The sequence below is a fragment of the Numenius arquata genome, chromosome 1 (assembly GCF_964106895.1).
Source record: "Numenius arquata chromosome 1, bNumArq3.hap1.1, whole genome shotgun sequence".
Classification (NCBI taxonomy): domain Eukaryota; kingdom Metazoa; phylum Chordata; class Aves; order Charadriiformes; family Scolopacidae; genus Numenius; species Numenius arquata.
Genome location: NC_133576.1, coordinates 24,967,429 through 24,990,765, shown reverse-complemented (window position 1 = coordinate 24,990,765; position 23,337 = coordinate 24,967,429). Strand labels below are relative to the sequence as shown.

The 23,337-nt window shown below is 35.8% G+C and overlaps 1 protein-coding gene across 5 annotated transcripts in view; it reads left to right on the top strand.

Moving 5' to 3' along the window:
- Positions 1-23,337, top strand: part of DCAF6 (DDB1 and CUL4 associated factor 6) — a 91,292-nt gene that overhangs the window by 33,505 nt on the left and 34,450 nt on the right. For 2 of the 5 annotated variants that reach the window (XM_074168271.1, XM_074168262.1), the window contains exons 5-12: positions 217-330; positions 1,371-1,506; positions 3,352-3,566; positions 5,976-6,069; positions 8,846-8,965; positions 9,189-9,434; positions 14,729-14,896; positions 21,916-21,975. In XM_074168271.1, the coding sequence (XP_074024372.1) occupies positions 217-330; positions 1,371-1,506; positions 3,352-3,566; positions 5,976-6,069; positions 8,846-8,965; positions 9,189-9,434; positions 14,729-14,896; positions 21,916-21,975 (1,153 nt within the window). The remainder of the gene's footprint in view (positions 1-216; positions 331-1,370; positions 1,507-3,351; positions 3,567-5,975; positions 6,070-8,845; positions 8,966-9,188; positions 9,435-14,728; positions 14,897-21,915; positions 21,976-23,337) is intronic. The other 3 variants (XM_074168289.1, XM_074168297.1, XM_074168280.1) reach the window with 2 other exon arrangements.

Here is a 23,337-nt window from a genome sequence, read left to right as displayed (position 1 = left end):
TATGTGACATTCCTCAGTTTGCTTCAACTTCAATAGTTCAAACTTTTCCTTGAAAATGAAGAAACATCAGTGGTCATCTTTATTTCAATAGAAAACTTGACTGAGTCATCATTGCTTCAGTATTTACTGCTGCTCAAAATGTTGATGCTTTTATTTTCAATTTAATGGTATTTCTGGAAGTATTAATACTTTTTCTCTTTTTTTTTTTTTGAGCAGATTATGACAGTACCAAATGATCCCTATACTTTCCTCTCTTGTGGTGAAGATGGCACTGTAAGATGGTTTGATACTCGAATCAAAACAAGTTGCACAAAGGAAGATTGTAAAGATGTAAGAGTGAAATCTTTTAATAAAGATGACCTAAATGTAGAGCTGTACATCATACAAACATAGGATATTAATTCTGGTAAGGCTTTTAGAAATAATAGATTTCAGGGTCGTTGGTGGAGATGACAACATGTTTCCCAAGAAACAAAAAAAGTTTGGGGAGTCTTTTTTTCTTTCTTTCTTTCTTTTTTTTTTTTATTTTTAATTTATTTTATTTTAATATCTTCTTTGGCACTTTTTAGTTTATGAACTTTGATGTGAGGCTTTAGATATGGTAGAAAAGATTCTGTGTTGAAACTGAATCTCTTGGTCCAGTTTACATTAGTTACTATAGAATGTAGAGTTGGAGGCAAAAAGTAAGCCTCGTGTTCTTGAACATTCCTTGTCCCTCCATAAGAAAAGATTTGGTAATGAATTATGCTAGGTCAAATTAGTCAGTTGTATTACTCCCTAGAAGGTAAGGTATGGGTGGTGTTCACGGTGTTTGGATTTCAGAAACAGTTTTAATATTGAGTTGGAGAAAAACTGACACCAAAGTATGTATTACTACTCTCGATTAATTTTATTCTGCTTTATGCATATTTACCATATAGAGATTTATTTCTTTCTTTTCCTCTGTCTAATTATTTGTCTGTAGATGATATCTGTTCTAATCCTTTAAATTCATTTAGACTGTTTCTGCCTATTTGGTGCTCTTCTGACTCAACAGCTGTCTCTGTTTTTCATAGGAAAATCCAAGGTGCAAGCTAATTTATAAATCTGTAGCTGTTATGCTTATGTATTTTTAAGTGTTTGTTCCTGTGGTTTGTTTTTGTTTGGTTGTTTTCTTTTTTAGTTGATCTCGCTGTATTTCTTTCTCTGATAGTTTTCCTTCTCTGCAGTGACTTTTCTGCTTGACATATTTACAATCTATCTTCACAGAGCCAGACCTAGTTTTCTCAAAACCTCCTTGACTAATGGCCCTGTGTACTGAAGTAAAAAACAGAATTATACTTCAAATGTTCAGAGATATTATTTGAGAGCTGTATTTTTGTTTATTCCAGGATATTTTAATAAACTGTCGGCGTGCTGCCACTTCTGTTGCTATCTGTCCACCAATCCCATACTATCTTGCTGTGGGTTGTTCTGATAGCTCAGTAAGAATATATGATCGGCGAATGCTTGGCACAAGAGCAACAGGTAGGAACCGTACCTTACAGTAAGCTTTTCCACCCATTTGCAGTTCCAATTTTAGTTTCTTTTTTTTCAAAATAAATGGTGAATGACCGAAGTGTAGTACTGAATGAAGTATAGCTTTCTTCTCTGAGAACTATGGTTCGTAATAATAGACTCATTTCACTCTAGTATTTGCTAATACAGAAATCTTCAAGGAAGTAAACTTAATCTCTTCATCTACTAGAATATGTTGTATACTGAATGCAGAAAAAGACATTTTGTAGTATCTCTTCTTTTGTCTTGAGACGTGTGATTCCAAGATTCTGAAAAGCTAGTGATTACAGCCTGTGGTGGTCCATCTGAGTTTTAATTAAGTTCTTATCTTCTTGTACTCTGCCACGCTGGAATGTGTTCCTATCACTACATTCACTATACAGGGTCCCTTCCCATATCTTCTGTAGGCCCCCTTTAGGTACTGGAAGGCCATTACAAGTTGTCCCCGCAGCCTTCTCTTCTCCAGGCTGAACAACCCCAACTCTCTCAGCCTGTCAAATATAAATTAATACACATAGCTGTGCCTACACATTCATGCAAGTAATCAGTGTCACAAAATCTGTCATTTCTAGCAGCATTTTCCTGTTGATGATTGTGATGGAGGAGAAAGGAAACAGTAAAGATCACTCAAACATAAAAATACCTCTCACATCAAGCTAACATTCTTATAAGATCTCTCCCTTTCCTCACAGTGGTCAGCAAAATTCTGTGAGAATTGCCTAAGAAACAGATTCTAGGGAGTTGATTAAAAGGTACTGTGTACCTACTTTTTTATTGTAATAATACAGGAATAAAATGAATTCAGGTATGCAGGCCTATAGAGCAAAGGAGAGAAAAGTCAAAATGTTGAAGACTGTAATTTTTCTGGGTGTATTGGTATAGCATTCTGTTGTTTGTTTTGCAGGGTTTTGGGGTTGTCTTGGTGTTTCAGTGTTGGGTTTTTTTTTAAGGGGTGAGGTATTCTATGACTAGTGAGCAAACTATTGATTTTCATTTAAAACTTTCTGTTTCAGTCTTTATGTAGTATGAGATGATGAACTCTGAACTTGTCTGTGGTCAAGAACAGACTGTTGCACATACTAAGACACAGTAGATATGCCATCTGGGAAACAGTTACATGGCAAATCATGAATTTTTGGAGCAGTCTGTTTTTCTCAACGTTAGATCTTTTTATAAGTAACTGATCTGCTCACAAATTTGTAATTCTAGAATTAGGATTGTGTTAGTGTGTGGAATGGAGGTGAGTTGCCAGGGAAGCACAATAAGTTCAATGTATTGTGTAGTTCTGCATTTTCAAAGTGACAGTATTATTATGTCTCATAGAAGAAAAACTATTATTTTTTTAAAACATTTTGGGTAGGAAGAGGAGACATGTATCCTAAATTTTCAAAGTTTCATATAATGAATTCCTTTCTAATCTATGTGTAGATACAGATTTGCATTATTATTGTGTAAGTGTTCTTAGGTTCCAAAATTTCCATTTGTACTACGTTTGACAGATACCCATCACATGACTGTGCATGGATGCTATGTGATATATTAATATATTTGTGTGTGTGTATGTGTTCATTTTTTTCTAAATGTACATAGTGTTTGTAAACAAAAATATAAAATACTAGTAAGATCTCATGTCACTGTTCAGATACAGTTTAATGCAAAAGCTATAGGATATGTAGCTTTTCTCTGATAATCTTTTGTTGGATGTTAAATAAGGAGTATATTGAAGCTTCTGAAAATAGTAAATGTGTCACTTAGTTCTCTCTCTTCTTCCCCCACACTCTGTTTTTGTTTGTGGTTTTTTTTTTTTAAACATAGGGAATTATGCTGGTAGGGGCACTGTTGGAATGGTGGCACGTTTTGTTCCTCCTCATCTCAATAACAAATCCTGCAGAGTAACATCTCTATGTTATAGTGAAGATGGTCAAGAGATCCTTGTTAGCTACTCTTCAGATTACATATACTTGTTTGATCCCAAGGATGACACAGCACGAGAACTTAAAGTTCCTTCTGCTGAAGAGAGACGGGAAGAGGCAAGTGATTAAGATGACCTGTTTTCATGTTGTTTTTTTTTCTTGTGGCACACTTATATCAGTTGTATTTCCCTTTAAATTAATCTTAATGTTGCTGTTCATAGATTGAGATGTGACAAGTAGATTGTGTTACAGAATTTGCATATTTGCAATATATTTATTTATATATTTGCAATATTTTGTCACTCTGGTTTTCTTTCTTGACTGGTTTCCCTCTCATAAAGATGAGAATACATCTATGTGAATCTCGGGTTGTAAGACCAGCAAGGGTAGCAGGTCACTCTTGAGGTGTATTCTCTGTTATTTTCTGTGCCACCAAAAGCATATTCCCTGAAATCAGTTATAAATACGCTTTGTTAAAAGTTATCATTTAATGACAGCGATGAAGGAGTACAAAATGTTTAGATCGAGGAGGTGAGCCACTGCTACTGAGCAGTATTAAAAGTTTCAGTAGTGTGACCAGAACATAAGGAGTTGTTAATTATCAACTCAGCTACAATGATGCTGAACCTTCCAGTCTAAATTTTCTGTTCAGTCTAAACCAAATCTCTTTAACTACAGTGCAGCTTCCCCAGCACTCCCTCAACCATCCACTCCTTTATTTTTTTATTTTTTTTCTGGCATTACACTCACCCTTTCACAAGCTCCTCTGTATGCTGAGGTCATTACCTTTATTCTGAGACAGGGGCCTCAAGGATTTTACAATGAGTTGTCAGCATCCTGCTGTCTTTGCTGGGAGGATGAGTGTGATGATAATGATGGTGATTTCTTCCTCCTCTTTGCTGGGAGAAGCATGATGTTGATTTTTCTTCTTATTTCTCTTAGTCTGCTTGAAGGCTGTGTTTTTAAACGCATTTCACATGATGTGGATTTTTTTATTAGTCTGCCAATATGGCATGTTTTTGCTTTTAAATGCTTGTTATTTCTCCTTGTTGTTACCCCTAAAACAGTTGTTGCTTGGGTCCAGCCTTTAGAGCACAGTTGACAGCCACGAGTGAGTTGCTGAGTCTCTGGTATCTTCCTGTGTCCACACCTGCAGGATACCTGCTGTCAGCCCGTGCCCGTACTGCTTTATGCTCCAGCAGTATCCTGTGGTCATAGGTAGTTCCTTCTTGCACAGTTTAGCTAGTTGGCATTCCTGTATGTATCAAAACTGTTAACAAGAGGTTGTAGACCATACATTTATGCAAATCTAAGCAAATTAGGTGATAATCACCTGGTCTACCTCGTCACTAGACAATTGCTGTTGCAGCTAAATGAGCTAAAATAATGCTCCAAGCAAGTGAAGTCCAGACAAAGCCTGACAAGCATGAGGCTTGTGGTGTTAGCTTCATATTAAGCCTGGGGCTTGTTACTAGCAATAAGTATGTTGTATTTACTGGGCCTCAGGCTACCATTACTAGTACAAATATTTTTGATCAGAAGGGGGTGTAGATCTCTAGGATTGAGGAAAGATGTCTAGCTGACTTACACTGTTAACCTCAGTGAGGCAGGAGAAAGCAAAGAGGAACCCGGAGAAATTATGTGGTGAACAAATGGTTCTGCACATCTCCCTTTCTTCTATGTAATGTTAATCTGATGTGAAGTAATTTGGTGGAGAATTGACTGCCCAGTTACTATGGACAGAGAAGATTGTGACCGCCTGTTAAGAACAGATCCTGTGTATTCTTTTCTTTCATAGGCACAGAGTATGTCCTGTAATCTCTTCTTGCCAGATGATTTTACTTAAATGTTATTTTTATTTCAGCCTGACTTCAAGTTGTATAGAATAAAAGGAATGTAAAGCTTTGTTCTGGAATCTGCTGGCTACTTAAAGTTAGCACTGTAACATGCTGTCACCACAGGGGTTTTACATTTAATTTAAAATTGTAAGCACGACTATTCACCTTTTTTTCCTTTTTTTTTTTTTTTTTTTTTAAACCTAGAAATATCCAGTCAATACACTTAATTTCTTTGTTCTGTTAATGTCTGATTGTTTTTTCTTTTTGCTTAATCGCAAATCCACATTTCATTAAACTGAAGTTGCCATGTAGTTTTTAACATGAAAAGGTGAATGTTTTTGCAGAATTCATGCTGAGTTCTGGAAAACCTTAATTATCATTGTTCAGTATGGAATGCCTCAATTAACTTAGTAAAGTTAATATTGCATGAATTAAAAGATGCATTAGTTCAGAGAGTCGTTGATTTAGACTGTTGAACTTCTACGTAGCTACAACTCTTGCTTTCTATTGATAGTGTTGTGCTTATTCATAGTTGGTCTGAACATATGGCTGACATTCCTTTTTTTTGTGACGTACAAATTTATGTAACTTAAAATGGAGATATTGCATTTATATTTAGACTTATAATTCTGTACTGTCTAACATAAATAGCTTTGTAATGTCTTTCTTCTTTTTTTACTTTTTCTAGTTACGGCAACCTCCTGTTAAACGTCTGCGGCTAAGAGGGGATTGGTCAGATACTGGACCAAGAGCAAGGCCTGAGAGTGAACGAGAAAGAGATGGTAAAGTGTTTGCAGTTGGTGGGGGGTTGTTGTCTTTGCATGTGTGTTTTGTTTTGGTTGGGGTTTTGGGGTTTTTTTTTGTTTTTGTTTGGATTTTATTTTCCAAATTTTCTTGAGTATTCCTGAAATAGGTAAGTGTTTCTGATTTAAACTATCCATGTTTTAAGAATCAGCTAGGTCTTACGATGGTTTTCTTAGAGTTTAACACAGAACTGCTATTCTAAAGTGATTTAAAAAAAAATCTAAATTGAAAATATTCTTACCAGAAAAATTGTGCTGCTTCAGTTAGGCTGATGTAAATCAAGGGGAGCTTACTTCATTGTCATTTGTCATGTAGTAATACAAATAATGTATTTCCCTTCCTCATATGCAATCGAAGTTACAAATGAAGTGCTCTGTAACGGTTACATTAGGGGACTGGATTTCAAAGGAATAGGATTCTAATATTGTATCTTTCACTTTTTTAATAAAACACATGTAGTGACTATACTTACATGTTCGTGTGTGTAATATATTACTCACTCACTTGGGGTTTCAGTAGATAGAGCATTTCCAAAGCTATGCTTTAGTCAGAAAATGGGATACCATAGCAGGGCAGAGGATGTTTTGTTGCTCATCTTGCTCTTCATCTAATGGTGTGTTTCTCTTTAAATCTGACAGTTGTGGGGGTACATTTGCTCTACTTCCCTTAAATCTGTCTCCCTTTTCTGCCTACTGTTTCCCTTTCCAGATTTTCTGTGTTGGTTTTCTTATCTTCCTGATTCACCAAACTAGTATAATAGTGTCTAGCTGTATCAAACTAATGGTCCGTGTAGAGTAGGATTCTGTATCCAACAGAGGCAGAAGGAGATGCTGTTTGGGGAGTGAACATGAGCCTGTCCTCTTATCATAGTCTGCTGCTTTTGTTGCTCCCCTAGTATTCAGAATTACTCGATTAGAAGCTTTAGAGGGTCCATTCCCATCCATTCCTTTGAAATCTGCGTATGGTTCTATTGCCTGTGAATTTCTGTAATCCTTTTTTGAACCTGTTTGATAATATTTCATATGGCAAAAAATTCAGGAAGCCCACTGTGTAAAGGAATACTTTCTTTCTTTTAAATTGTTCTCATAGTTTCATCATGTGCCTTCTTATCCTAATATCACAGGATACATTCTGCTTACTTGGTGCTTTAATTCCAAAGGCCTTATTTGTGTACGTCTTCATATTAGGGACGCTTTTGCTATAATTTTGTTGCAGGTCTTTCCCATCAAAAGAAGTTGTAGCTTTGCCTTTGCACAAAGTTACTTTTTAATCCAGATTCTTTTTCACCTTCAATCTTCTTTGTCCTTCTAGCTGTCATTTCCCGGTAATATCAAGTAAACCTGCTGGGGAGAGAAAATCAAGCCTGAGAAAAGGACTCCTCCAGTAGACTCGACCAGTATAGACATTGGCTAGAATTTTATTTTCTCAAAACAAAGCTTCAGTATCTTTACTGTGCATTACTTGATACAACTGTATAGTGACTGAGAGACAATAGCTATATTGCATAGATAGGCATATGGTGACCTGTGACTTATTTTTCTGTCCCGTCTTCCCATCATTAACCACCTTTTGTCTGTTTTCTTCAGCTGTTGCATTCCATTTTTTGCGGTTTAAGCTTCTGAGGTCAAACCTCCTCTGCCTGGGGTACAGGAAGGGAATGAGGGATCCAGGGGGAGAGTCAGAGACCTGCAGTGTGGAAGTTAGGATAGGCAAGGACATTAGGGTCAGACTGAGGGGCATTGTTTTTTCAGGTTGATATGTTCCCCTTTCCTTCTTCATTCCCAACAATGTCTTTTAAACTCAAGCAAATAATCTAAAAGCAAAGCCTAATAATGATGTATTCAAGTTATATCCTAGGAGTGAAGATTATATGCAGTCCTGCAAGATAATCAGTTGCTCCAGATATTTGATTAGTCTTTGAGCTCATAGTCTTTCAGTCATCTGTACAGGCAGCAGCACTGATGTTTGAGACACATGTTCTTCCCAAGTATGCGCCAGAATCTTTCAGTGTTAGCTTTTCTATGCAGGGTACAAAAGTATTTTTCATTTCACAGAATACAAACAACACTTAAAGATTCAAATATTCTATTTCAGCCCTTTACAAATGGAATTTTTCCTGTCTTCTTTCTTGAAACAAATTTTGTTTCATGTGTAATAAAAACAGAAATAAAATGAGAAAGAAATGTTTTGAGTTCTGTTGAAGGAAAGTACGTAAAAGATTTTGTGGTTTGAAAGTCTTTGCAATTGTGACACGTGATCCAAAATGTGAAAATGAAAATCCCCAAAAGAGCTTGGCTCTTGTATTAAATTGTGCTTATGAGGAAAATCTAAGTCATGAAGAAGCCTTTTGGAAATGCTAAAAACATTGTGTGCTAATTTTATGCTAGCCTTTTTGCTCTTTCATTGTTTAATGATAAAATTGGTTATTTTTATAATTAGCTGGAAAAACATAAAAATCTGGGCTTTCTTAACTTATTTAACCAACATTTTAAACCAAATGACATAGATTTCACAATTTCATGTGTACAAAGGCACCAGGTAATTGTATAAAACAAAAGGAGGAAGGATTGTTGGGTTTTATGTGGTGCCGTGTTCAGCTGGCAATTCTTGCTATGCTGAAACAAAGGAGCTGGTTCAGGGGATTATTAGTTACATAGCTTGCAGTGCGGGGTTGTTTTTTTTTTATGGAGGAAATGGGGAAATGAATGCTTATGTAAACTTGTAGATAAAAGTTTAGCATTACTTGTTTTACAGGCGAGCAAAGTCCTAATGTCTCTCTAATGCAAAGGATGTCAGACATGCTCTCAAGATGGTTTGAAGAAGCTAGTGAAGTTGCACAAAGCAATCGAGGACGAGGAAGATCACGGTCTAGAGGTGATTTCCTTCTTTTCGAGAATAATAATTACAACAGAAAGTAGGTATATACTGGATGTACAGGCCTTGAATATCAGCCTTTCTGAAGTGTAAATTAATTTTTAGTGAAGTCAAGAACTGAGCATGCTTGTTTGCCATATGAATGGTAATGCAAAGGAATCTTTAGAGGCAGAGTAAATTTACCTTTGGGCTCTTGTTTTTCTTGCTTTATTTTTAATCAAAGGTGGGACTAACCGGACAGATGCTCCTACAACTAATAACGTGCCACCCAGTACAGAATCAGAAACTGCAATGGAAGTAGATGGTTCTGAGAAACTTCCATCATCTTCCTCTTCTACAATGTCAGCCCAAGCTCCTTCAACATCGTCTTCAACAGAAAGTCCCCCTTCAACTTCATTATTGTCCTCTCCTGATAACGAACAAAGGCCTTCTTTAGGGGCCTCAGCTCAACCTGTGCTCCATCAGTCTGGTGAGAAGAAATCCATCTTGTCATTGGTTATGAAAAATGCTTTCAATAAGAATCAGTTTTATTTTAGGATCTTTTGGGTAATTGATCTCATTCTGTTTTCTTTCTCGTGCATCTTTAATGATGACTAGGTATTTTACAGTGAGCAAGTGACTGCAGCTGTGGTTTAAAGAAAGAGCAAAACCATCAATTGTATATGTTTGTCTGAAGAAGGAATCTCAAAGGCGATAAGCAGTATTGTCTTTTGAAGCAGAAATAAAGAAACATTGCTTGTTTTTTCTAAACTTACTATTCTCTTCATGGAGTATAAGGAACATCATGCCTTCTTCAGCTGTGATTTGAGTGTAGCAGCATCAGTGCAGCGAATAGCAGAACCTATGCCTGTTATAAGAATGTTTCCTACAAGAATCCACATCCTCAACATTTCAGTCAGCAATGTTATTTTTTTTGCTTTTCAAAAGTGTCTGGGTGGATGGGGCTCACCTTGCGTGATATTCCGCTATTGGTTAATAAATTACATTACATGCTGGTTTTAAAGTTTGTATATCTTAAAGAAACTCATCTGTATTTAATGCAGACTTATTGTGGGGGAAAAAAAAAAGAAAGTATATTCCATTGTCCATGTCAGAAACTTATTTGGGTAGTAAAAGAGCATCTTATGCTTTGACTTGCCCTTTTCCATCTCTATGCTGGCAAAGATGCCACAGCCTTTAGAGCTAAATATTTGCATGGGAGTTTATTTTTACTTTTTTAAAGTGAGTTTCTAGGCCTTACAGTTGTGGTAGAAAGGCTGATGTGATCCAAAACACCTATAGATTCAGGCTTGATTATTTTAAAATCCTGTGGTTTTTGTATAAATTCACCTTTTGTCTTGTACCAATTCTGTTGTAAAAAATCAAAGTCATTGTCATTGGAAAAGATGACTGCTAGCATCTTCAGGCCCTACATTAGATATTCTGGAGTAAAGGAGAGAGGGGGATTTCCTAGGGAAAAGTGTGCTATTGTGTAAAGTGTGCTAAAGTGTGCTGTGGCTGCTGCAGCCAAAATCTTTGGGACGGTTGAGAAATTATGAGGTATCTGGTATCTGAAAGGCAGGGAAGCTAAAGGAATAAGTTGAAATTCATTAAATGAATCATTCTCACCCATTCAAACCTTGCAAGTAGTCTGATACTTATTAGAGGAAATAAACAGTGAGCAGAAGCATGACAATACACACAGTCAGATACTGTTTCTAGAATAAATCAATGCTAGAAAATTTATTTAGTAGCAGAGGCTTTTAGTCTCTTATGGTTTTTATTAGTATTGGCATCAACTTGCTGCAATCTAAAGTTTTTCACAATACGCGCACAAAAAATTGATTAAATCTACTCTAATTCAGTGTAACCCAGTTTAGCTGCCCCTATCTTTGGTGCAGAAGGATAGCCACCAAAGAACACATAACATTACCAAGGGTTCATTTTTATCTATTTACTTATTTTTTAAAGTATATGGTATATTCTGGAGCTTACAGTGGCCAGGAGAGTGTGTCCCATGTTAAAAATAATTGCTTCAAGTCATTGAAACTTTGTGGGTTGCATAATGATAATGCACTAGAGAGCATTTCTGGAATTATGATGCATTTTCTATCCTGCATTTTAAAGAATGTATGCTGACTAGAAAAAGTGTTTTTTCTCTGAATCTGTCTGAATTTCTAAGTAAAAGTTTATTCTGCTAGCATGAAGCTGAACTTTTTATTTCTTGATACAGCTCTTCTGTAAGAGCATTACCTCTTTCCCAGTGTTACTTTGCATTTAAGACTCTCTATATGCAGTTTTGAAAGGTGTAGTGGTGGTTGTTCTGTTGCCAGACAGTGGATACTTTCTCATTTACTGTATCATGTTTGATAGGTTCTTTGACTGCAACTAAGTAGGATGTCAGATTGGCTGCTGATTCTTTAAAAAAAAAAAAGTCACCATCACACCACACCCAGTGCCTCTACACCACTTCCAACTCCAAACCCACAGAAACAAACAATCAAACAAAACTTTATTTGGGATTCTTTATTGCTGTATGCAGACTTTAGTGTTAGGACCAGGTGTCATCTTTAAATTGTTTGAGTAAACTTAATAGTATTATATGTTTGCACACATTGTAAGCATCTTGTCTCATTTGCACTGTTTTTAAAACACTTAAGTTACTGTCAAACAAGTCTTTGTGTAACACAGGCAAGTTCAGGAAAAGGGGAAGCTCATGGACAGAGGGAGCAGGTCATGGCAGAGCAGTAGCAGTGGGTTTATGGATAGGTTGGCTTGAATCTGAATTTCCATTTTACAGTGTCTGTGTACTTATGTAACCCATGATGGTGCTCAGCTATGAGATTTTATTTACTCAGTCTCTAGTCTGTAAATGTGAAAACACTGCACTCTGCTTCAAGAACAGGATTCCCTGAGTTTATTTAGCTGCATTTAGAGGTGAATAAAACCTGCTGCTTGTTGGAGTGATAGGAATAGCGAAAGTGGTAATAGGAATAGTAGTTTAAATACAGTGGGGTTGAGTAGGAAGACCAGATAGAGGTGTGTTGTAAAAGATGGATGACTAGGGAAGCATTCTGGAAAACGGAAGAAGGAAAGCGAGAGGCCTTCAGCCATCATTTTGCATAAAGTGGTGGCAGTTTGAATATTGTAGCAAAGAGTTAGCAAATGAAAAATATGTTTTCGAGTAATGACTTATTTAGAATTGGAGCATAAATTCATACTATAGAATGGAAGACTTATAAACAGCTTTCCATAAATCATTTCTACAGATTTCTGAATACAGGCACTGGTGGTAATGCTGTCTTTGAAATAGCAGTACCTTTGCATATATATTATAATTCAAATATATTGTTGGTATGGTGATCCAGAAAATATGCCACATGGTGAGCATTTGAGCTTCTATGTATGAATTACTTAATTTCTTAATGTTTTTAAAAAGTGCATGTTCAAAACAAATCAGTACAAAAATGGTTCAGCACTGGAGCTTGTTGAGATAAGTCTCTTTATCAGACTGTGTATTCTAGAAGAATACAGTTGAAACACTTGAGTAAGTTGCAAATAATCAATGAGATCAGTGTTGGGTTTTAGTTTGTGGTTTTTTTTTTAGTTCTGTCTCATTATGAGACAGAACAATTGCTGGAGATTTTCATGCTTGTCACTAAGGAAAAAAAACCAAGAAATTGATTTTCTTGCCCTGCTTGGCCCATTCAGTGGAAACCATTAATTAATTTTTTACATTAGTTTTAAGATGCTGTAGTCTTGAACCACAAATAAACATCAGATACAACAAACTGTAAAATATAGTAATGTTTTTTCCCCATAAATAATACACCAGATACACATTGGTACCATTGAGAGGGAGCTAGGGCAAAGCTTAATATTTGTTCTGATATATATATCTCTGATATATATATTCTGATATACAAGGTAACTTTGTTTTTAAATTTTGAATGGGAAAGTGGCAATAGCTATTTTTTTTCTCTTTCCAGTTCTATTTCCTCACTCCATTTGCTGGCAAAATAAACATTTTCTTTGAGATTCTGAAATGTATTAAAAGGTGTTGTCATTGAACATATTCAGGATAGTAGTTATCTCTTTACATCTTGAATTGTAGTTCTTATTACATCTTAAATTGTAACTGTCTCTGGACTGAGTGGGATCAGCAGCAAGTACTGAAAACTGCAATTTTAGACATCATTGAAATTTCCTTAAAAGTGTTTTCTAGACTATTTGGAGTTCTAATTTCCATAAATGTTCATGGCACATGAAAACTTTCATAGCAAATCTCTTTGATGCCATATTCCTTTTAGAAAATATATCTTTTCTTTTGTTTTACCTCACCAACCATAAACTGGCAGATGTATTTCACAGAAGTAGTATTAGACCAAGGACATTAGAGCTCATGACTATTCAGTGTTAACTGGTGCCTGCCACTGATTTTTGAATGATTGGACTCTCTCTTTGGGCTTGCTTCTTTTTATGAAAAAAAAAATTTGAAATTTGCTTGCTTCACTGAGTGAATTAGGGTTACAGAATATTTGCAAAGCTTTTGCTTGGTTGAAAGGTGATATGCCAATGTAATGCTCTCTAGTATTTTAACATTCCATAGTACTGATTATTTTTTTTCTGCGGGTTTCCTCATATCTACAAAATACTCCAGGCTGCCCTTGATAAAAACACTTTCAGGATAGGTCTAGGTCAGCATTTTATAGCAGAACTAGCTAGAGCATTTGATGTGAATATTTGAGTCTGAATTAGCTTCTCTACTCATCTTATAGATGAGAGTAGTTCAGCGCTGGTTCAGGTCAATGTTGTGCTTCAGCTATTGTTAAGAAAGACACAGTTTGTGTTGTGTTAAGAGAAGTGCTTGCTTCCACTTGTGTAAGTGGAAAAAGTCTGCAAAGAGCATGGAAAGAATAAAAAATTACTTGGACACCTAGTTTTCAGCAGTTTGCAAAAAAATACTCTTAATCAGACAGTGAACCGGTAAATGCCAAAACGGTATAAGTGACAAATTAATAAAATCAAAACAATGAAAACAATGAGGTTTCTAAACATGGAACTGAAAAAATAGTCTGTTAAGCAAATGATACTAAGAATTGTTTATGGCCCAATAAATTACTTTCTCTGTAGGACCACTTAGCTGTGTTTTCAGACTTTGACTTCTCACCCACTGGGAATATCTGAGACAAAAAATGAGTTCATAGTGTATTTTTCGGTTAGATGCTGTTCTGCCACTTATTTCCTTAGCCACAGTTTACTTTTTTCACAGGTTTGTTTTGATCAAAATTGTACTAAATTTTTTTCTTCGTGTCAGGAAGCTATCACATTCATTTTGAAAACTTACCTGTAGACCACAGTTGCATAACTTTACACTATGAATATTCTCATTTGTTATGAGTTAGGAACATGAAAATGAATACTTCTGTTGTTTGCTTTGTTTTGAATCAGTCAGGATCTATCTATCTTTGTTAAAGAATTCTTTGTTAAATGGTTCAAGTGTCGGAGATGGGGAGGGAGTGTATTTTATGGCATGAATCCTGAACTTTTAAGTCCTGTCATTAATGCATTTAGGAAGAGAAAAACCATTTCAATGTTTTATTTTATAATTTCTGGATGTTAGTAAATGTTTTACATAATTTTTTTCACTGTAATTACACTTAGTATCTGTTGCTTCTCTCTGTCAGCCCTCCCACCCCTCCTCCCTTTTCTGTATATTGTATGTTCAATGCTTCTTTCTTTTACATACTTTTTTTTTTTTCCCCCTCCCTCGCTGTCTGTCAGAATTAATGGGACCTGAGTTAGCTATAATCCGTAGGGGTCTACAGCGACTGAGGCTTAAGAAGGCAGAACAACAGAGACAGCGAGAGCTAGCTGAGGCTTCAGCGCCACAGTCGCCCTCCTCTGATCAGTCCTCCTCTAAGGGCTCCTCACAGGACCCTCAGACACCAGGTTGTTATTTGTCAAGGTTTCTTAAGCAGCTAACGTAGTTATAGTTTGTGCTGCTGCTGTTCGCTGAGATGCTTCTCTTCCAGAACAAGACAGTTAATGCATTTGCTGCTTGTCTTACCTTGCATGTGGTGGTGTTTATCATCACATGGTTAGGGAAAGAGTAATATTGACAGTTTTCATTTATCTAACATGTTTGGATTATACAGCTAAATGATAGCCTATGGAGAAAGTTTCCTAGGTGCATGGTATCAGGTATGTGCAATGTTTGTTAGAGCAGTTGAGCTATAAATTGCTGTGTCCTGAATAAAGTAAGGTACTTACACGCTTGAAATTGCATTTTGGTGTTAATTGTATCCACTAGTAACATTTAAGACTTGGCTTTCATTTAGCATATGTTCTAAATCAGGATAATGATTCAATAAGACAGAATTTTGGCAGTCTTAAATGCTATGTTTTTACAGTAAGTATAGTGAAAATACTTGTAACAAGCCAAAGCCCCCAGATATGCTCTCCTTTTTTGAGCAGAGTGACTCTTCACCATCCTCTTTCTCTTGTCTTATTGAGATTAAAAATTATTACAAGAAAGCCTTGGAGATGTTTATAATAAAGAGACACTTGAGACAGTTAGGATAGAAGCATGCATATGAATAAAGAGGTAAACCCTAAAGCATAAACTTGAAGCAAACTTTGTCATGACACCATGTAAAAATGAGTGAGCTGCACGCTGTGTGAAAAATCAGCATATTCTGTGTTGAGAAGTAACGTCTAGCAATTTTCTCCTATGGATAAATTCAGGGACAGTTGAGGTGTGGCTAAATTACTTATAAGGACTGGGTCATGCATTCACAGCTTGACTTTCTGTGGTTCAATCTATTCATCTATCTGGAGCCTTACAGAACAATTTGATATAACAGTGGCTAGTGCACTAGTTACAATGTGTAGTTACTGAATTTTGAATAACTTCCTACACTAGAAAATTCTACGATGAGTTTTCAGAGTGTTTGGAAACCAGTAAGTCCTGGAGGGCTGTGTGCTTATCCTAGGGATGGACTAACACTTACATGTAATAGATCTTGATCTACCATTTTCTTTTCGGAATTACTTAAATTTTTTTTTATTTAATTGTTTCCCACTGAATTGAAGTTGGAAAAAAAAGTTTCATTACAACCATATTTGTAGAATTTTCACCTGGAAGTGTATTTCTGGAAGTTTCACTTCTGGAGTCTGGGTTGGTCTGGGCTTCACTAGATACCGTCTCACCCATCTCTTTCTTAGTGCTCCTTCAAGGATGCAGTATAATTCTTTACTCCCAGTTGCTTATGCATCAACATACTGTAGGATGCATACTGACAGAAATTTGAAGCTTTAAGCTAAGTAATTACTTTGACTGGGAGTCAGAGATGTACTGTAGTTAGTTTGGATCCCGTCATGGCCTCTTGGAGTTTTGAGTTCTGATGTGCTTTGAATTTTAAGGGAACTAATGGGAAGGACTGATAGTTTCGTTTGGGATCACCAGGGAACCACAGAACACCTACACAGCCTTGGAGGAAACTAGTATTCAAATATTTACCTCATTCTTCCTGTGATGACAATGAATTTGCAAATTTAACAGTTTTACTTATTGAAGTAATTACTTCAAAAGATAGATTCGCTTTGCACTATGGCAACATTTATTTATGAGGAGAGGAAGGGGGAACAGTTTTGCTACCTGACTTCCAGCTCATTAGGATATATATTTTTGCTGTTTGGTCTGATCAGTGGAATTTGTTACCTTCAGCATTATAGACAGTGGAAGATTTAAAACAAGGAATTCTAATTTAAATATTTAATGTGTTTGGTCCTCAAGAAATTTGAGAAAAGAATACATTACCTTTTCCTTTCTACTTTTATGTGTAAATATGAGAAATTCCTGTTGTGCTTCACCAGCTTTTTTCACTGTATTCCTCCTTCCCCTGTTATGGGAGGGAACAAATGAAACTCATTTCTTTTGATTGGCAAATCCAGATCACCCTTGCCATGTCTACTTTTTAAGATTTCTGCACTCTGGACGTGGAAATCTGTTCCTTTGGAAATCCAGTGCTGCCGATTTTTGGTCTCTCGCTTCTCCATAGAGACAATTGTTTTCCAGTCCTGTGGTAAATTGGCATTTCAGAAATGTGGTAGGAGAAAAATAAGTTCTTAGTTTTGGGTTGTTGAGTTTTTTTTGTGGGTGTTTTTTTGAGGGTTTTTTTTGGTGGTTTTGTTTATTTGTTGGGATTTTTTTAATAATAAATTCCCATGCAGAGACAATCTCTGTCTTTTTTTCTGCAAGGTTGACTTTTATCTCTGTCTTGAGGCAGAGATGTTCAGTTTTCAGGCACATACTAGTTGTAAATTTTCAAACAAAAATTACACCACAAAATGTGTCTGCCACGATGTGAAATGGTGTCATAGCTTCTGGCCCAGAGCTGCGAGTTCTCAATCCCTATTCTGGCAAAACTTGTATAATTTACACTTGCAATTTCTTTGGGAATTCAGTGTGAGACTAAGGCCATTTCTTCTGACCTGTATTTTATTCTTAATCCTTGTTTTTGCAATCCCAGAAGCTCAATTATAGCTGTAGACACAGAGTGGGGAAAAAATACTCCAGTCATGTAAGAAATTACTAGTAGAAAATGTCAAGAGCTGGAAGCTTTTACAAGTTTAATAGAAAATTAAACTATACAGTAGTTATTCTGTCTCCTTGTTTAAGGACTTGTAATAGTTACGTGGGAATTTGTAAGCTGTATCTGTTAATAGTTAACCTTCACTATTTAGAAAAATATAGTCAAAAGTTTGTTGTTGAATGTGAAAGTGAATTAACTGAGTAATGATTCACAGTGGACTGATTTGACAGTGAGGAAAAAGATATTTCATCCTCAGATAGCAAAGAGACTTTGTTTTAGTGGGTCTCTCATAAGTATTGTGTAAATTTGGCAGAGTTTTAGAAGCAGTATATGCTGCATGCATCAAGTGTATTTTGTCTTCAAGCCTTTGCTTAGGTATTAGCTTCAGATTTTTTTGATGGTCGCTTTATTTAATTAGTGAACTAGTGTAAGTTGTTTATGGGATTTTTTTTTTTTTTATTATATGTTTTCTCCAACAAAGCCTAGTTCTGACTTTCCTTTTTGTGGCATTTTATAATATTTAGATCCTGTGCAGTATTTAAACAACAGCATGTATGTACTATATGAAAACTGCAAAGAAAGTAAACCTTTTTAACCTATTGTTACTGCTGTTCTGCACAGTGCTGATACGCCGTGTATGCATGGCTGTTACCTACATCACTCCTCTTTTTGAGAACTTTAAGTGACTCGAATGCAATTTGAGAAAAGATTACATTACCTTTTCTTTCTACTTTTATGCATAAATATGAGAAATTCCTGTTGTGCTTCACCAGCTTTTTTCACTGTATTCCTTCTTCCCCTGTTATGGGGAAACATAAGAACCATACAGAAACATGAACCAGCTGATCTTGAAGTGAAAAACAAAAAATAAATCAATATTATAGATCAGTTTGCATCAGGGTTCCTATAGCGGTCAGCGTGCATAATCTTACCCACAAAAATATGAAGTAATGCAAATGGGGTTTTTTGAGGAAAAATTAATTTAATTTAGACTGCATTTACTGTGGAATAAAGATACATACATGTGTATGCTTACATATTGCAGAACCTGTGATGCACATTGACTTTTTTATTTTTTTTTTTTACCTTTGGTTGTTTCGGAAGTCTATGTCTATGTCAGTGCTTTTAAAGCGGAACAAACTGGACCTTCATTTTTGTGTTAAAGCTTTCTGTGAAGAACATGGGGATGACTGCAGTTTCTATTACTACATTCTTTGTAAACATACAGATACATTTCAAATAGAAATGTGTCTATTATTTATCTATATGTCTGTATTCAAATAGAAATTTATCTATTTAAAATCCAAAATATGTAACTGAGAGCTTACTGTGCAAAGCAATTATTCCTAATTATTAAAACAAATATTTAATTTCTCAGATTAAGGTCCACTGTATGTACCACATTTAGGACTTTAAAAACGGGTCTCACTGCTTCAAGCCTGACTGTCACATGGGAGCTGGTATTATAGTGATATAAGGAGGAAAATTTTTTTAACCAAAACAACAGAGGTGGCATTAAAAAAAAAAAAATATTTTGCCGAAGTCAGGTGCTGATTGCCCAAACTACAGGAAAACCCTTAAGCATATAACTGACTTCACAATTATCTTCTATTTTCTGTTTGAGGTTCCCCAAATTTATGAATCTCCAGTTCCCTCTTTAAGTGGTGTTCCAGTTTAGAATGTACTGGTGACATTACAACCAGTGGTGAACAGCATTGGGATATAGACCCAGCCAGTGAAGGCTCAGGTAAGAGTTTGGATTTTTGTTTGTTTTTTTAACTATATGGCATGGTTTTGGTAATACTTTATTCAAAATCTTTATCAGAAATGATTAAAGTACTTTTTAAGAATTTTTACAAAACAAAGCCATATATTAAAAAAAGAGGCATTTACCTGAACTTCTCTAGGCTGGTTTCATGGTCATGTTTATTTCCCTGCCTGTGCTGTGGGGTTCCAGACTGCAGTGCCACTTCAAGGGGTGCTGGTGATCTGCAGCTTCAGGGGACGTGAAAATGGAAAAAAAGTGAGTTTAAAATTGCTACAAACTGAGCTCGTTTCGTAGTCATGTTAGCTGGAATATTTAGGATACTTTCTATATGTTCTTTAAAAATTCTCGTCTTACAAGTGAAATATATTCACAAAGTTGTGAGAAGACATCAAAATAAAAGTGGAATGTGGAAGGTTTAAGCCTACATTGGCATGGACTGCTACCTAGAAAAAATTTCATTTTCACATACTGTGATTGAATGGTGCACATGGTAAAACATACGTACTTTTTCTTACTGTTGTATAATGTGAGGTCTTAATAAAATTTAGAAATGCTGATAAGGGTAGTAAAATGTATTTTCTTATGTTTATAATTAAAATATCTTAGTTCAGTCATATTTCTTTTGTTCATCTTGGTCTGAATTAAAGGCCTGATGAGATTAGCTTTTCTAGCCAAGTGAAATCTTTGGCAGCATGATACACCTTTTTTAAAAGGACATACAAGCTTATAGGAAGAATTGGAGTGTGAGATAGAGCATGATTGAGAATCACCGTCTTTTGTCATTAGGCTTCTCAGCTTGCTGTCCAAGACCTCCCCTGCACTTAGCACTTTTGATACAGGTTAATCCCAATCATGGGCTTCATAACTGAGACTCTGATCAAAGCCAGCCTGTTCTCGAGAGAGGCGTACTGATTCATGTGCTGAGTCAGCTGGAATACAAGTAGATCATCTTATGACATGGTGCATCTTTACACCAGCTTTTTTTTCTCTGATTTATATTCTAAAAAGTGGTTTACAGCTCCACTGAAAAAACTCTGCTGTAAATACTTCTCTTCTAAATTAGAAATTATATGTAAAGCACACTGCAGTTTTGGAAAGTAAAATACATTAATGTTACAAGTCTCATACTTAAAAGCTACATCCCATCTGAATCTGATGACAAATTCTGTGGTCTGGTTTAAATGTGTTTGGTGCGAGGCATAGGCGTGGCTGAACAAAGGTGGAGACAAAACAGGGCCAAGTTTATGTTCTCCAGTTATGAAAATAAACTACATAAGCTCAGTTACTAAAACAAGCCAACCTCCAAAACACAATGAGCTCACCTCAGGCTCTCCTGGTCTCTGTTCTTGACTCCTTGGCCCCTCCCCTACTCTAGGTATCAGTGTAGCAAAGGAACACACTGTTTTTTGCACCAAGGGCTGGGAATGAAATATTGTTTGAGGGTATGTATCTAAATCAGCTTTGTCAGTTTAGCACCGTGGCCAAAATAGGTCATGGTGGTGATTCTCGTCCAAACCTGGAAGTGAGCTTCCTTTAGGAGAGAGTGTATTATTTCATTGCTTTCCTTGTATAGGTTTTAAATTTATGTAAGAATTCCTTTAGCATGCTGTGCTGTTGGCAGACTATGACTCAGTTGATAATACAGGATATTAAATCCTTTTAGCTTAGCGTGAATTTGTTTATAACAGAAGATTAACAGATGGAACCAAGATGTGGTAGCCTAGCCAATATCTTTGAAATACTGCACTAATTTATGTACACCAGCTCATCGTAACCTCTGGTCTTCAGAGGTGGCAAGGAAAATAGACTCACAGAAGATACTGAACTTTGCATCTCTCATGTGACTGCAGTGCTGATGGCAGTTATTAACTGGTAGTGTCCAGTGGATAAAAATGCACTTAATTTCTGGGGGTTTTGGGATTTTTCTCCTGTGATTACATGAGGTTTTTTATAACAAAGACTGGTGTGGTGCTGTCATAAACTCATGCAGACATGTTCTCAGTCATCAGATGCCACTGAGGTATAGCATCTAGGAATGCAGAACTATTGAAATCAATATATGAGTGGGATGTATTTTGGTGCTTTAATGTTTTAAACACTCTATACACTGTAAACAGTCTTAACTTTTACATTTTATGCTCATAGGTATAAATATTGAAGATACTGGTATACCATTGAGTATTTTATGTTAAAGTGTCAATATTCTGAAATTTACATTTAGCACATGGTCTGAAATACGAGTGTCATTTGGTAGCTGGAGCAAAGGCTTTAAGAGTCATAACTCTTTGGTGTTTTTCCTGACATATTAGAAATTTGAAGAACATAGTAAAATCCTTGGTAATGGACAGGCATTTTTAATATCGACATGTCAGCAAACTTCAGGCTGTTCAATGACTACCTAAAGAAGTACATAATGATTTGAAACAAGTGGCTTTGCTTCTGTCATGCCTAGAAAATGCAATATGGCTGGCTGCTCATAAAACAAACCCAAGGCTTCCTTATGTTGCTGCTTTTTATTTTTTATTTTAAACTAACATATGATCGTGACATTGCTGTGCAGTTCTCTGCTGCTTATGTTTTAAGTTGAAATCTCGTTTTTGTTTCAGATTCTCCTTCTTCTGTGGTTAACAAACAGCTTGGATCCATGTCACTTGATGAGCAACAGGGTGCGTGTGACAGGAAATGCGCCATACCCAGCCATAGTTGATTGCAATGCTTCCTTTTAAAATTGCTTTTCATGATGATAAACAGTCTAAAAATGCTGTTCATCTACATAAAGTAGAATTCTGTAAGCAGATCTGCTGGAAACTCATTAATTATTTAATTCTTAATATGAGTAACAGAGTAAGGTTAATTGTTTTCAAAAGCCATCCTATGCTCAGTTCTTAATGCATTCAGTGTAGGTACAGTAAATGTCTTATGTACTCTAAAGACATTTAGAATTTTATTATTTTTTTTAAATGCAAAGTAAAATTATTTCTTTAAATAGTCTTCTTCTGAATGGTTCTTCTTGGATCAAAATGCAAATGTCATGATTGAAGTAACTTAAATTAATTTGGCATTATGTGATTATCTTATGCAAGAGAGATGTGTAGCTTTGTTATATTTGCAGAATCTGAGTAACTGAAGACCACCTGTTGCACTTAGGTGCATCTTACCTCCGTAACCCCTTGTCCTATACCCCTTTTTCTAAACAACTACTAGTGTTTCTCTGTAGATGCCTTATGGGCTGGTGGCAGAAAGAATACTTGTGAGCTTTCTCTATGTCCATTATTCATCAGTCTTCCAATTGTGAGCAGTGAATTGGGCCATAAGTGACCCTATTCAGCTGAACCAATGTAATCTGTAGTGAATATTTATGCCTGAATAATTAATGAGTGATAGATGGTAATTTAAAAATAGATTTTCATACATTCTGCATTATGCTTACTTCCATATCAAAGCCTCTGTAGAGATTTAATAGCTCAAATCCCACAAAAGAGCTGGCTGTTTCATCTTGTTTCACATTCTGAACTAGAATGCTTTTTTAAAAACCCGTTTCTGAAAAATAGTCTGTTTGGCAACTGTTGAGATTATGGTTTATTTTGGGATGCCAGAACATTGGGGAAAAAAATCAAGCTATCTTTTATATTGACAAAATAAATTCATTTTGTGGAATTACATTTTGTAATGAAATAGTCTTAAACCTCAGTGTGTAAATTTGCTAATTATTCATGATTCAGTAGTCTACATCACTCCAATAGTCAGGCCTAGCTGGAAAACTTCCTTATAATTAGTGGCCAAGTTATGCTGTCTGCTATGAACTCAGAATAAAGCATTATTTGATTAGAGTAGAATAAACTAGAATTAACGTAGAAAGTCTGTATGTTTACTAAAGTTCTTACAATTGCAAAAATTTTGCAAAACTGATAAATTGTTCCATGAAGTTGTAAATTTAGCCCATCTGAAAACAAAGATAAAACCAGAAGTTTTGATCCCAGAAATCAGTTGCCAAATCTGCATCATATTACTCTTCAAGCAGGATCAGT